General features: G+C 41.2%; 1 protein-coding gene across 4 annotated transcripts in view; it reads right to left on the bottom strand.

The window, feature by feature from the left end:
• Positions 1–14,900, bottom strand: part of CSNK2A2 (casein kinase 2 alpha 2) — a 39,777-nt gene that overhangs the window by 20,719 nt on the left and 4,158 nt on the right. For 3 of the 4 annotated variants that reach the window (XM_078062785.1, XM_078062786.1, XM_036124308.2), the window contains exons 3-4: positions 9,240–9,341; positions 6,838–6,888 (exon numbers count right to left, since the gene is read on the bottom strand). In XM_078062785.1, coding sequence (XP_077918911.1) covers positions 6,838–6,888; positions 9,240–9,341 — 153 coding nt within the window. The remainder of the gene's footprint in view (positions 1–6,837; positions 6,889–9,239; positions 9,342–14,900) is intronic. The other variant, XM_078062787.1, reaches the window with a different exon arrangement.

Below are 14,900 nucleotides of genomic sequence, written 5' to 3'. Positions count from 1 at the left end.
CTTCTTATGACTTTTGCACTCTGTCTCCATTGCCGCCCTGGGGCGTCCCTAACGCCAACAAATCTGCTTGCCCAGCCTCCCCATTCTTCCTTCTCCAGTGTCCCCACCTCCCCCCCAAGTCTAGAAGACCCTGCCCCTCTCCCTTAGCCTGTAAGTCAAGAGAGCTGACAGTGGCCCCTTCCTTCTCTGAACCCCCTGTTTATTGTCCTCTGGGGTGTTCAGAGGACATGGACAGCAACCACGTCCCCAGAGTTAATGTTCTGCACTCAGGTCCTGGCAGTGACCTGAGGTTCTCAAGATAACCTCACTTGGCTGTGAGCAACAAGAGGCTGCTCCACTCTGCCCACACCCCAAGTCCCATGTCAGCGTCCCCACGGATCAGGCACACATACGATGGGGAAAAATGGGTGCTGTGGCTGGTGGTAGTCACCAACTTGTTGACTCAAGATCTTTGCTTTCCTTCCCCCAAGTATGCAAGGGGCCACCCTACAATCTGGTCCATATTCTAAGTGCTCGGATAACACAACAGAGGAGCAGCATACGCGGTATATACCCTCCCCCCCATCAGTGGTGGCTCTCAGCTTGTACCCAGAAGGCAATCGCTAAGTATTTGTTTTTGATAATGTTCACCAGTCAATGGAACAAAATTAAAACTGTCTTCTAGGAAACACAAGTGTGAAGAGTCCATGACAAGTTATAAAGGGAAATTTCACAAGAACCACACTTTTCCTCCATTCTTCTTGGCCAGCTATGTGGAGAACATTGTTAACCAACCAACTGCAAAGTGTTGGCAGGAAGTTAGCTTTGCTTATATTTTCATGAAATAAGTGACTTATCGAAAGCAAAACAAGCCTATGCTTCCCAGAAGATTACAAAGGTGCTGAGGAAGAAACTATTCACCAATCCTAGTCTGGTTCCAAAGCCTCAAACACATGGCATTTTCTCAGAAATCAGGTCTACTCCAGGATGGCTCAAAAGACCCAAGGTGGAAATATCCTGGGACTTTTTATTAACCTCAGAAACTTTGAGGAGGACAATGGAAAAAAGGCAATTTGGTCAACAGCCTCAGAACCTCCTTGGTCTAAAACCACCACCCAGATCGGAATGGCTTCACTCTCGCTGTATGCCCATGTGGGCCTCATTCTTGCTGTATGCTCGTTGGTCCTCAGAGACTGTGGGTATACTTCGGCTGCATCACAATCAGCTACAGGTTCCAAAGCCCCATCCCCGAGGACTGTCATTCAGGAGGACTACGCAGCTCAAGAAGGTTCCCAGCCACATGTGGGAATCACCGACACAGCAAACTCTCACCGTGCACACAGAGCGTGCACATTCCCTCACCCACACAGCTCAGTCTGTGTCCAGAAATCCCAGTGGTCCCCACGTAGGGAGAAGAAAAAAGCCAGGGGGAGTGGGATATAAAGTGAAAGGTGCTTAAGGCAGTCTCATCAGCATTGGCATTAACATGTAACCCCAAGATCCAGAATAAAACCAAGGTCAATATTTTTAGAAATTTAAGGAAGCAGAACAAATCACTAATCAAGCAAATCAAAGTTATTACTAATCACTTGAACATGTCTTCTAAAGAAGACCCTCTCCACATCGAACTACTAACAGCAGTAACAAGGCCTCAAGACATCAGCTAGTCAAGGCCCACCTCTATGGGGGTGATTTGGAAATTTACCACAGAGCAATATGGGCCTACTATCTTCTCAAACGGAGTCTATTCAGGATGCCTTACCAATCTTTAAAATGTCCAGATGATATATTTTGCTTAAAATGTATATTTATTTTTATTTATATTCTTCCAAAAGCATAGAAAACTGTCACATACTGTACTTCAGCTTCCTTGAGAAAATGTCAAGTTTGAGAGTTTTCTGTAACTGTTCATTTCAACTATTAGAGACTGGCTTTTCCTACTCCTTTGGAAGTTTTGTCTTTTTTTCTAAGTGTCACGATGTATCTTTTATGATCACTTTGACACATATGAAGCATAACTGATGATTTCAAGGAGAAATCGACCGAACCAGTACCTCCACCATAAAATGAAGTATCAAGGGGAAAAATGAGTAAGGCCATAGAAGATCTGAACTAAATTAACAAGCTTGATATAAAAAAATGGCCATGCACTGGAGTCACAAAGCAACTGTCAGCAAAGTCCAAAGAACCAACATTATATGGGTCATGTTCCTCTGGACACAGTGCAGCCACATTAGGAATCAACAATAAAAGAATATTTTTGTTGAAAAACCACGTGGCTCCTCCATCGCATTATTCACGAGCATACAGCTATGAAGGACATTCCTAGGACAATAATTACCAGGAAACTCTTGAATATGGACTCTGTACCGTGTATCAGATGGCATTATCGTAGAAGTATTGTGTCTTCAGTGTGCTAACAGTACTGGCAGGTAGGAAAAGGTCCTATCTAGCTCCAGCGCTCGTATATTTAGGAGTGAAGTATCATGATGCGTACAACTTACTTTGAGATGATTTCAACAAAAAAGACAGAGATAAAGAGGGGAGGGTGGGGATAGGACAAGAACGAATAGCCAATGTGGTAATTATTAGCAACTGGTAAATCTAGGGGAAAAACATGAGGGTATTAATTGTGCTACTCCTTCCGATTTTCAGTAGGTTTAAAATATTTCAAAGTACAGGGGCGCCTGGGTGGCTCAGTCGTTAAGCGTCTGCCTTCGGCTCAGGTCACGATCCCAAAGTCCTGGGATCAAGTCCCGCATCGGGCTCCCTGCTCAGCGGGAAGCCTGCTTCTCCCTCTCCCACTCCCCCTGCTTGTGTTCCCTCTCTCTCACTGTGTCTCTCTGTCAAGTAAATAAAATCTTTAAAAAAAAATAAATAAAATATTGCAAAGTACAAAGTTGGGGGAGAAAAACCCAAATTCCCGAGTTTGGAATTTGTACTTCTTTTTAAAATAAAGATTTTATTTATTTATTTGAGAGAGAGAGAGCGTGCGCAGGGGAGGAGCAGGAGAGGAGGCAGAGAGGGAGGGGAAAGATGAGCAGACTCTGAGCTGAGCGCTGAGCCCGACACAGGGCTCCATCCCACGACCCTGAGATCACGACCTGAGCTAAAACCAAGAGACTAGCTGCTCAAGGGACTGAGCGACCCAGGTGCCCCTGGAATTTGTACTTCTAATTTGAAAACGATACAGAAGTGAGTTCCATAACCATGGAATGTAGCTAAGGCGGTGCTTGATGTTGCACAGACTTAAAGCCCACACCACCAATCAAGAAAGATAGGAACACATGAAATGAGCAGACTTCCACTCAAGAAGTTAGGGGGAAAACAATGAAAACCCAAGAATGAAAATGTTGAGGAAGAAAGAAGGGAGGAAGAAAGAAAATAATTAAGATAGGAGCAGAAACAAGGAAACATTTGAGCAATAAAACCAAAAGCTGGTTCTTTGAAAGTATTAGTAAAAGAGATCTCTAGCAATACTGGTAATTTTTTGAAAAGAGAGAAAAAGCCCAAATAATGTTGAAAATGTAAATGAAAACATAATTATAAACACACTAAAGTCTTTAAGCCCTAAGAGAATTCTATTAACTTTATGTAAATAAAATTGAAAGTGGACCTTAGAAATCGTTATCATTCAAACAAACTCACGAAGAGACAAAAACCCAGGAGAAGCCTTTCATTTAGAGGTATGTACATTCTGAAAAGGCAAGTATAGTCCAAAGTCTCCCTTCTCTCCCAAAAGACAAGTAGATAATCCCTATTTCATATAAACTTTCAGAGACTAGAAAGGAAGAGCTCCCCAACTTATTTTATGAAGTTAGGATAATCAGGAATCTACAATAAAAGGAAATTATGGATAAAAATTTATGATCAATTACATCCATAAAACATTCTGAAAAGAACAGGCTGCAGGTTGTATCACTGTTGATTCCCCCCGATACTAAACCTGGGACAAACCTCCTCTGAGCGATACCTTAAATCCAGCTCCTGATACACTTAACAGTAAAATGAAAAAAATAAAAACAAGCTTTTCTAATAAGATAGACACAGGACAAAATAAAAAGCCTGAAGGGCATGAGGACATTAAACTAGCTGACTTCCCTACTTGCGGCCTGTCATACTACCTGGAGCAGAAAATGACCGTCTTGTCATGATTTGCTCTTCCAAAACACATATCGGCTACGTAATATTTAACCACCTTGTAAGTTGACTAAAACGGCAGGGCTTGCTTGACCACTCACGGGGCCCTCCGGTGTGATACCGCACACCAAACACATCCTACCCTGCTTCTTCTTGACGCTCCTCTAAAGTAACAGTAAAAGGAGTGGGGTTTGGGGGATTCACTCCCAATAACTAACAGAATGGAAGAGATGACAACATCTTGAAGCAAGATAAAAATGTCCAACTGACATAGCAGACCAAATTCTGCCAAGAGCAGAGGGGGTCCAGAAGCAGACAACTGCATATGAAGAACTACCGAAAGGCTCAGGAATCGGTGACCCCAGGTATCAATGAAGAGAGTCAACAGATTCAGCTGAAAACAAGAAAACAAGTTTAAAACACCACACTGGAAATGGGGAATTACGTGAAAGTGCACGTTAACATTCCCCACGGGGCTCCTCCGCTGGAGGCTGGGAGGCTCGCAGCCAGGCTCACATCCTCCAGAAAGGAGCTGACAAGCAGTCATCAGTAATTTCATAACTCATAAGAGTAGACAGTCAAAAACCATGACATTTCAGACAATTGCAACAGAGACAAAAAGAAGAACACACACACAAAAAAGAATTTGAAAGAAAAACTGAGAAAACAGCACAAGAAGAAAACATCGGGGGGGGAGGAGAAAACCCACACATCCTCAGTGAGAGAATAGAAGATATTACATAAAAGAACAGGATACTACTTTTAAAAGTTCTGAGAACAGAATAGAGCTAAGAGATGAAGTCTAACATTTGAATGAGTTCTAGAAAGTGAGAACAAAGAAGAAAGGGAAGAAAATCAAAGAATGTTAAAAATACTGTTCTAAAACGGAAGGACATGAGTTTCTAGATTGAAAAAGCCCAGCAAGTGTCCAGAACAAAAGATAAAAGTGACCCATTCGAAGGAACATCATTGTGAAATTTCACAGACTGCGACTGAAGAGAAAATCCTAAAAGCTTTCCAAAGAAAAAACCAAAACCCAAACCAGATCACATAAGGTGAAACCAGAATGGCTTCAGTGGTGATAATGGAAAAAGCTCTTCAAAATTCTGAGAAAATTATTAGTTACAACCCAGAGTTCTATGCCATGGCAAGTCCATTAATTAGGAAGATAAAATAAAAATGTTTTCAGATATGCAAGCCTCAAAAAACATGAATTTTCCATGATGTCTTTAAAGGAAGCTCCTAGAGAATGTGTGCCATTAAAACATCCCTTTGAGAGTTAAGATGCAAAAGAAGTAAGATTTCTCCAGGGAGTTAAAAATTTCTGCTAACCCATCTTCTGCATGCTGTTAAATCCACAGGGCAGCTGTCAATTTAAGAAACACAAAATGCTAAAGTGAAAATTTTATATGTGTGGCCAGACAACTGGTAAGAACTCATTAAGGAAGCAGGAGCATTTAAAATTTAGGCATTTCATATGAAGTTTCATTAAGACGAGCTTTTAAACTTTGGTATTCAGGAAAATGTTCGGTTTCACTAAGAAATGCACACACCTTGATAAACTTGGGTCATTCACGGCAAAACTGGCATCAACCATGTGTATCACAAAAAACTCTACTGGCTAAGCACCGTCAGGCTGATGAAAACATTTACATCCTACTGTTAAGAGCTCACTGTTGACTTCACCTGTAAGGAGTCAGACTAACAAGGAAACTTGTTACACATGGAAAAGCTACACTGTATATAAAACTTGCTTATTGTTTCATAAATTATAGTCCCGTTTATTTATTTTCCACTAATCAACCCTATTTTAGAGTTGTTTTAGAGTGATTACCTAAGAAAAATTAAACGTGAGATAAAGCTCTTTTATTTTCACCCAAAAGCTTCACTCCTGATACCAGCATTTTTCAACTGCTGATGTGGTTTTGGCCCTAACTTCCATCACAACAAAATCATAAGTCTTTGATTCATTGACAGAGTGTTATAATCATCTAAAAGTTCTCCAAACACCCCTCAAAATCAACACCACTATTTTGTTCTTATATTGGTTTTCATATTACACTCTACCATGTCCAGAATAACTGGCCCCAAAAACCTTACCAGAAGTTAAGGTTGTAGTGTCTGAACTATTAATAAAAAAAAAACTCATGAAAAAACCAGCTTAAAACCATGCTTTTAGAAGAGCACTTTAAGTCTAAATTAACATTCATTATAAGAAATGTAAATAACCCAGGATAGGGCTTTTCTAAGGCACAGCGACACTTAACTACCTTTTCTGTGTCATTTGCTTTGTATACAGTGTTCGTGAACACACACCCTCTGACAGCTTGAATCCCATGTCCTGCTTCTTTTCACATGAGCCCTGTATCCGTTTACCACTTCCTATCAACAAGGGAAGATTCCTATGCAAATCAAATATCTACTTAAAACAATGCTGTCTAAAACAGGAGTGTTATAGATGAGGCATTAGCTTAGACCCAGCCCAGCAGCTATTCCCAGAGTAAGCAAGGCAAAGGGTGATGAGTAATTTCACCAAATACAAGAACCGTACCCACTTTCTGCATCCTATACTCACGCGGTAAGGAATCCGATTTGTTACTTCCCACTCTCACCAATGACTTTTCCTGGCCTCCTTTTGTTCTGGAGCACCCACAGTACTTATCGCCACCTGCCCATCCCCCATTAACCCCATGCCAGAAAGAAAAAGCATATACGCACCTTAAAATCTGTATTATTGATATATTCAAATACCAAAGCTGGGGTCTTTGACTGCAAGAGAGAATAGTAATGCCTTGTAAGTATTCAAACAATAAACGTGCTTTGTTTCTGTTGTACCGATCCATCCCCAAATCCCACTTAAATGAAAACGGGATTCACTCATCAGGGAGAGCCTATTAAGAAAGTATTCTCTTGAGACTATGTGTCTGGAATTTGCTTCGAAATAAGTGGGGATGGTGGGTGGTGGGAAAGTGGGTGGCAGGGGGATGAAACAAAGTTGGCCACGAGGTTGCGGCACTGCTAAAGTTGAGTGATGTGTGCAGGGAGGTTCATTATCTTATTCACTTTACTTTCGTAAATGGTTGACATTTTTCATAAGGTTCTTCTTCTTTTTTTTTAAAGGAGATGTATTCTCTGACCAACCTGTCAGTGGGCCTGGCACATTATGTGAAGAATTATACTCTGCAGTGTTCCAGTCTGCCAACCACAAAAGTAGTGACATGTTTTCATCTTGGTTTAGCGAGCCAGATGCATTTTACAGAATTATCATACGTCTTGGGAATCTATCATAGGCCTTTTCAGGATCCAAAAGGAAAATATCTATGATTATCAGTAGGCTATAATGTGAAATTACTGCCTTGGCTAGAGACCACTAGAGAATGTCTCAATTTACAAGGTAGATGTGTCTCCCCCCACTCCCCAAAATCATACTCATTTAATGCAATGAGTACCAAATGTCTAATATTTCCTTGTATAAATTTTTCAAATGTCAGATTTACTTAAGTAAGGTAAAATAATGCTCATTAGCAGTAATAAGCTTTCAAAATTAAGAGAAAAGCAGGGGCTTAAAGGGTTATAGAAAGAAAATCACCTTGGAAATCTTTATGGCTGGGAAGTTTTGCTCAAGGAAGCAGGTGAAAGTTACCTAGGAAACAGGGTACAGTACGTGCACACGGGGCTTTGTCAGAACGAGCAGCAGTCCCAGCAGTGCTGGTCAAAGGGTTCCTCACTAGCCCGAAGGGGACGGGGCTTCGTCAAGACCACCAGATCTCTCTACTGCCTGGGAGTGAGCCCATCTCCCTACAAGTTAGAGGAGGGCTCGCCCCTTGGTTTTGATCCAATTTTAATTTACTTGTGTTCCATATTATATAAAACACACACATGCCTTAAGCAACACATTACAGTATCAGTAAGACAAGTATCACTAAGTTCTATTAACTTAAAAAAAAAAGCCAAAATGCAGAGGCCGCTGCTACACCAGTAATATGTACTGGCTCACACTGCAGGCCGTTTTCACAGATGATGGAGTCCAGAGTTAGTCATTCTAAAATCGATCTGAGCTCCTCAGGCAGGATATATTTTTAATGCCAATTAGCTAGAATCTAGCATACAACCATTCTTCTCAGTCTTTTTAGGGTCCCAAAGGCAAAATTTTCCTTATTCTTCAGTTTAATGATCCTGTGTAATCTTGAGCACATTACTGAACCTCCCTAGCCCTCAGTTGTCCTATCTGTACAATGTAACAATGTGGCCAATAACAGCACCTACTCCAGTGGATTGCTGAGGACTGTGTGAGGTCCAGAACAGTGCCAGCACAGAGTAAGAGGTCAATGCATGTTCGCTAGCACATTGTTTCTTTATGATGTCTTCAGCAGACAGAAGCAAAGACGTACCTCTTACACGAAACGCTGGCATGGGAAGATAGGAAAATAGGTGAGGTAGAACAGAGGAAGAACAGAAATGGGATGGGAGGTGGTACATAAAAACTTTAACTAATCATAAACTTAAGGTTACTCCCCAAGAAGAGAAAACAAAATTAAAGAGCACATCTAAAATGGCTACAAAGTAAGCATTTTTAACAAAAATAGTTCAGTTGTATCAGCATATACAATGTGAGCCCCAGGGATAGACAGTGAATTAAGGCCTAGGATGAGAAACAGCAAGATGCCTTCCTCAAAGGGTCTGTGGGCTGTGATCTCTATGCCAGGTGTCCACGTGGAGATATTCGGTATTTCCTTCTGTAAGCCCAGACTTTCAGATGTCAGGCTTACTTAAGTGAAGCAAAATAAGGCTAATTGGTGGTAATAAGCTTTCAAAACTGGAAGGAAAGTAAGGGCTTAAAGAAGACATTCAGCGAACATTTGTGGGCTGAATCAGAACGAGGTAATAAACTTGGGATAGGGATTTTTCTATACACGCTTTTAGGTTCCATAGAAGTGGTGGTGGCTACTTCATCTTTGGGCCACCGTGATTTTTTTCTGGTTTTCAAAACTACTCAGTAGTAAAGATGAACACAGTCATTCCCACTATGTAATGTTTCTCATTATTTTGACATTCTGTGTCACACACACAGGCACGCACGCACTCGCTTTCTCCTTCTCCCCCAACCGTCAGGCACCTACCACAGGGTCCTTCACAGTGTCAATCAGCTTAATGATATTTGTTCCACCACGAAGGTTCTCCAGAATCTTAACCTCTCGTTTTATCTTCTTTTTCTTCACTGGCTTAAATACACAAGAGTAATCAGAAGTGAGATTCCTTTTGAAGTTAATAAATAAAACCTTACAACAACGTCAGCTAATCGAGTGGCTATTGCGCTATCTTGTACACGTTAGAGAGTGTGTCTAAATTAGAAAAAAGAAATCAAGATAAAAGTGGGGCCTGCCCTTGAGAACGTTTAAGATTAAGTTAAATACAGACTCATATAGCATATGTGTCAGATCTTTAGGTAGTTACATTTAGGGCACTTACAAATTTTGAACACCCATGTCATACTTTAAAAATAAAATGCTTTCTAGATAACTGCCAAATGGAATGCGCGTTATAGCTCTGAACAGCTGTATATCATGCACTTGCAAACGGAAAAAAATGAAACAAAATGGTGAGACACCTGCTCTTCCAATGAGTTACATGTAATTTTGTCTTCCAGGAGCGAAGACCAGTTCACTGACATCAAGTTACAAACTTGTTTCCCAGCTGCTGGCTCCCATTTCCTGTTGCCACTCCCATTTCCTCAACATCTAGAATCTGAAATCAGCCCAGAGCCACTAAAACTACCCAACACATACCACTCCTAAAGAAAGATGATGGATCAGCAAAGGAGAAAATGGATCTCTGATCCAGTACTGATTGGAAACCTCTGCTACTTGCTAACCTGTCCATCTGCTGGATAGAAAAATTAAAGACTGCAATCAGAAATACTAGCATTACATGTGTTATTTCTTGTCTTAAAGAATTTGAAGAATGTAAGTAGTTCTGGAACAAGAGACACATCACAATCAATTACATTTTATAAAGTACTTAGAACACTTGACTGGCATGTAGTAAGCACTCAATAAACGGGAACTTTATTATTTTCTTGTTTTTAGTTAGTGACAAACCACAAAATTCCTATGTAGTGGACTCAGCCTAGTTGAACCCTTTGCCCAAGGTCCCACAGCTGACAGTGAAGGGTGGGGGCAGGACTCCGATCTAGACAGTGACTCTGTAGGCCTCCCTCTTGGCCACAGTGCTCTCATTTCCCAAGTGTGGCTATGACAGAAAGCGGACTAAGGAAAAGGAGTATTCTTTCACCAAGACACTAGACACAGTTCTGCTAGCACAGGCAAAGAGCGTCCAATGGGTTTGCAATGAAATAAGATTTTAAAAGCCTGCGTGTGTGTGGTGGTAGGAGGGGAGAGATATATACATGCCAGAGACACCGTCATCTTTTGTTGGTCACTAAGCTACAGCTTTGAACACATAACAAAACAGAGGGAGATTATGAAACACAGAGCACCTGCATCACCTCTAACAGGGTGCTTGACTGACAGACTGGAATCTAGCTGCATTCTTCCAAGCCAGCTGCCACACTCATGTCCACTCCAAAGCTTTGTCAGGGTTCCCGGGAGAGTAGATCTGGCTACTGTCTCTCTCTCCCACTTCCACTTAGGAATCGTACTCATTCCCTTTTTCATAATTCGGGAGCCCAAGACTTTGGGGGAAATAAAGTACTCAAACATGAAGTACAACTTGATCAAAAAAACAGCCAGAGAAGGACACACTACAGAATAAGTAAGCTTCAAAAATGTCAATGTCAGGAAACAGAATGAACAACTGTTCCAGATTAAAAAGATACAACAACTGAATGTAACACATGACCTGGGATTTTCTTTTACTATAAAAACATTATATAGACAATTGGCAAATGAGAACAGGGGCCGTAGATTAGCTAACAGCTTTGTATCAATGTTAGTTTCTGATTTTTGATCATGGCACTGTGGGGTTACGTAAGAATTGTCCTTGTTTTTAGGAAATACACACTATAGTAAGGAGCACTGTGATTTACATAATTACATACGTTTATACACACATATACGTGTGTTTATATATGAGAGAGAGAGAAGGCATAAAGCAAATGTTAACATCTGAGAAATCTGGGTGAAAGATATATGGGGATTCTTGTAACTTTTAAGTCTAAAGTTATGTCAAAAAGTTAAAAGAAGAATAAAAGCTGGCTATTGTATCTATAAATTCAGCCAATGCTACCAGTATATTCAATGTAAGAAAATTCTAGAGTTGGAAAGCAGTTACAGATCTGTAAGAGTGGTCACAGAGGAAAAAATACACCAGAGCCAGAGATCTGTATACACCGAAAACCTTGCTCTCCCCCTAATGGTGAATTAGTACAGGGTTAACCCACTAAGTAAGTTGCCTTTATGACAATGCCCCATATAAAGTCTTGCTTTGCCCTCTTGTTAGTCAGCAACAAGTCAGGCAGGCACACGGTTCCTGGACAATGCCACTGAGATTAAGGCATCTCTCATTATGTCCTCAGGTAATTTAGGGAGCAAGGGAGCGTATTTTGCTACCCAACTGTCACCTGTCCAACAACTTCCTCACCTAGAGACTGGGGACAGCAGGGCAATTCTCAAGTGGCACAATGGACTCACACAGCACCTGGAGTCCTTACATCCTGACAAAAGACCAAGAGATTATAAAAAAGAAAGTGACCTACAGCCCAGGATACTCCTCCAAAGCATGGACGTCTATTCTCTACAGGAACCAGACCACAGGGAACTCCCTTTAGCCTCAAGCTTATTCTTCCGAACCTGGGAGATGCTCTAGAAGCTAAAAAACCAATGAGCTCCCTGGGAATGAAAGTGATCATTTTAATGCTGTAAACAGAATTAAGAGAAAAGGTTAGAATTCATAAAGGAAGACCCTTCACATCCTATGGACAACAGATCAAGGATTTTATGAAAATAAGAATGCTTTGAGCCTGTAGCCCAGCGTTTGCATTCATCCACCTGCAGCTACACAGAGAAAATACCACACTTCCATCATAGTCTCATCATTTCATCCTGCTACACAAAGTCTCTCCCAGTTAAGGTTCATTTATTTCAATTCAGAGAATATCTGTTTAAAAGATTCAAAATGAGTCAGTTCAGCTGTTTCCCAATATTCTTTTTTACTCAAAGTCTAGTAGAGCAAAATGGCAAAATGCTAAAAAAAAAGAAAGAAAGAAATTAAAGTATTAAATCAAGTTTCAGTAATAAATGAATTCTGGCACACACCTAGAGAGAATGTTTAAAAGGAAAAAACTCAATTTGAAATTTTCTGTGCATGAGCTTAGGAAAGGAAGGAAAGGGAGGGAGGGAAGGAAAAAACAAGAAAGAGAGAAAGAGAAAGAAAGAGAGAAAAAGTGAGCAGGTGGAAGGAAGGAACTTTCCCAAAGGTTTCAGCCCACATGGTGGAGAGTCCCAGCTATTCAGGACAACCTTGTTCAACATAATCCAAGAGTTAAGATACTACTTCTCTCTCCCTATTGACCAACATTGAAAAACTTAAAAGAGAAACTTAGTGATGGGCTGCTTAGTTAATGAAGTCAGTGATCGGTCCTATTTACTTAAGGCTGATTTTTAAGAAGCCAGATCTGAGAATGATTTCAACTACTAGCATTTGATTGTGATTGAATTTGTGAACTAACATATACAAAGGGCATAAGAATTAGGACCTCAATAAGTCCCAGCAAATGTTAACAGGCAAAGTCCCATTTTCATTTCTTTCTAAGCACAACTGAATTAATAAATTCAAGACAGGCAGGAGGGTGGCGTAGAACTTCCAAATCTGGAATCACTTTTATTCCAGTGCACAGTGACAACAGAGAGATTAGTTTCGTCACCTGCAGTAAACAATCACAATGAACACTGGTTGCCAGGGATGAAGGACAGAGTAAGGAAGAGAAGTTCAGCCTCGATGACAGCATTTATTTTACTACCTTGGGAGCATCTCTCAAATCCACTGCAACTGACCCAAATATAAACATTACCTTAGCAATATTAATTGTTCACAGCAACAGCAACTCTTCCCTTAATCTTTAAAGTCCCATCTTTCCAGTTACGTTATCGACTCCCTGAGACTGTTTATTGTCAGGGGGGTGGGTGTGTTTTAATTTAAAAAAGCAAGGCATACAGCAGGCCTTTTGAATCTCATCAAGAGAGTGGTACAGTCCTTTCTACTACTGGTTTTGCCCTCTGAAATCATTCACGTGGCCCACCTGAAATACTGTTATTAGAACCATACTTTATTGCTTTCTAAGTGCCAGGCACTGTTTTTAAGCACATTTAATCCACTTTTAATAGTATTTTAAGAGTTACTATTGGTGCACTTTTACATGAGGACGCTGAGGCAGAGTTTAAATAACTGCTCAAGGTCACAGAGCTGCAAAGTGTTGGGAATGCCCATCTGATCACAGGCAGTCTACTTCCAGGGCACTTTCGGGAAAGGAGCCCTGTGTAGATGACTCAAACACTGTCATCTGGGGCGCCTGGGTGGCTCAGTTGGTTAAGCAACTGCCTTCGGCTCAGGTCGTGATCCTGGAGTCCCGGGATCGAGTCCCACATCGGGCTCCCTGCTCGGCGGGGAGTCTGCTTCTCCCTCTGGCCCTCCTCCCTCTCATGTGCTCTCTCTCTCATTCTGTCTCAAATAAATAAATAAAAAATCTTAAAAAAAAAAACAAAAAACAAAAAAAACACTGTCATCTACCTCCCCATCTCTCCAGATCTCATTTAATTCTCCCAACAGCCTGTGAGTTCCACAAGAAACATATATCCATTTTATTGATACGAAGAAAGAGTCAACTGGGTATAAATGAGGATGCTGGTTCTAGAACCCAAGTCTCCTGCCCTCCATTTACAGCACTTCTTAACACTATACTGCCCTCATCATGAGGGGGCAGATCCTAAAATCAGGCTCTAGAAACTATCTACAGCCACACTGTACACATGAAAATGGGTCCTCTATGTCAAGATAGTCTTTTTACAAATGGCTCACTCTCCAACCCTAATATATTAGAGGGATAAAGCTGTTAGCACCCAAATCTGCCAAGTCATCATGATGAGGGAACTGTATGGGTTAAAAAAGTATAAACACACTGGTTATTGTGGCTTCAAACCAAGAGAGCAAAATAACATTTCACTTACGCATTCACCACGCTGCTGCAGACCCAAACCAGGAGAGCCCCTGGCTGGGTCCCTATAGTTCTCTGGGTATTCATCTGTTCCACACTCCATCTAGTACCTGTCCAAGTCAAGCATTTCTTCCAGAAGAATCCCAATCCCCAAAACCATTAGAAACAAATTCATTTGACTTCTAGTGAGTGTTTATCCATCCTTCCAGTACAGTTCAACACCTCAAGAAGCCAAATACCCAGCAAATGTCCTAACTGCTTCTCATATCTACAAGATCCATGACAGGGGCAGAGGACCAGGACCCTAGTGCTTCCACCCCCTAACCATGTGACTCTGAGCAAACTGCATGCTCTGGGTCTCAGTTTATCTGTAAAAAGGGTTTGGGTTCTAAGGTTTCTCTGCTCCCTCATTTCATGATTCTGTTTCACCACTCTCTCAAGCTCAGACCCTACAACCACAATATTGGAAACAGCAATGACTAAGGCGCCTGGGTGGCTCAGTTGGTTGGGTATCCGACTCTAGGTTTCAGTTCAGGTCATGATCTCGGGGTCGTGAGATGGAGCTCCACATCAGGTTCTGCACTCAGTGAGGAGTCTGCTTGATATTATCTCT

Source organism: Halichoerus grypus, chromosome 15 (genome assembly GCF_964656455.1).
Source record: "Halichoerus grypus chromosome 15, mHalGry1.hap1.1, whole genome shotgun sequence".
Taxonomy (NCBI): Eukaryota; Metazoa; Chordata; class Mammalia; order Carnivora; family Phocidae; genus Halichoerus; species Halichoerus grypus.
The sequence above is the reverse complement of the archived record's forward strand: the minus strand, read 5'-3'. Positions and strand labels throughout refer to the sequence as shown.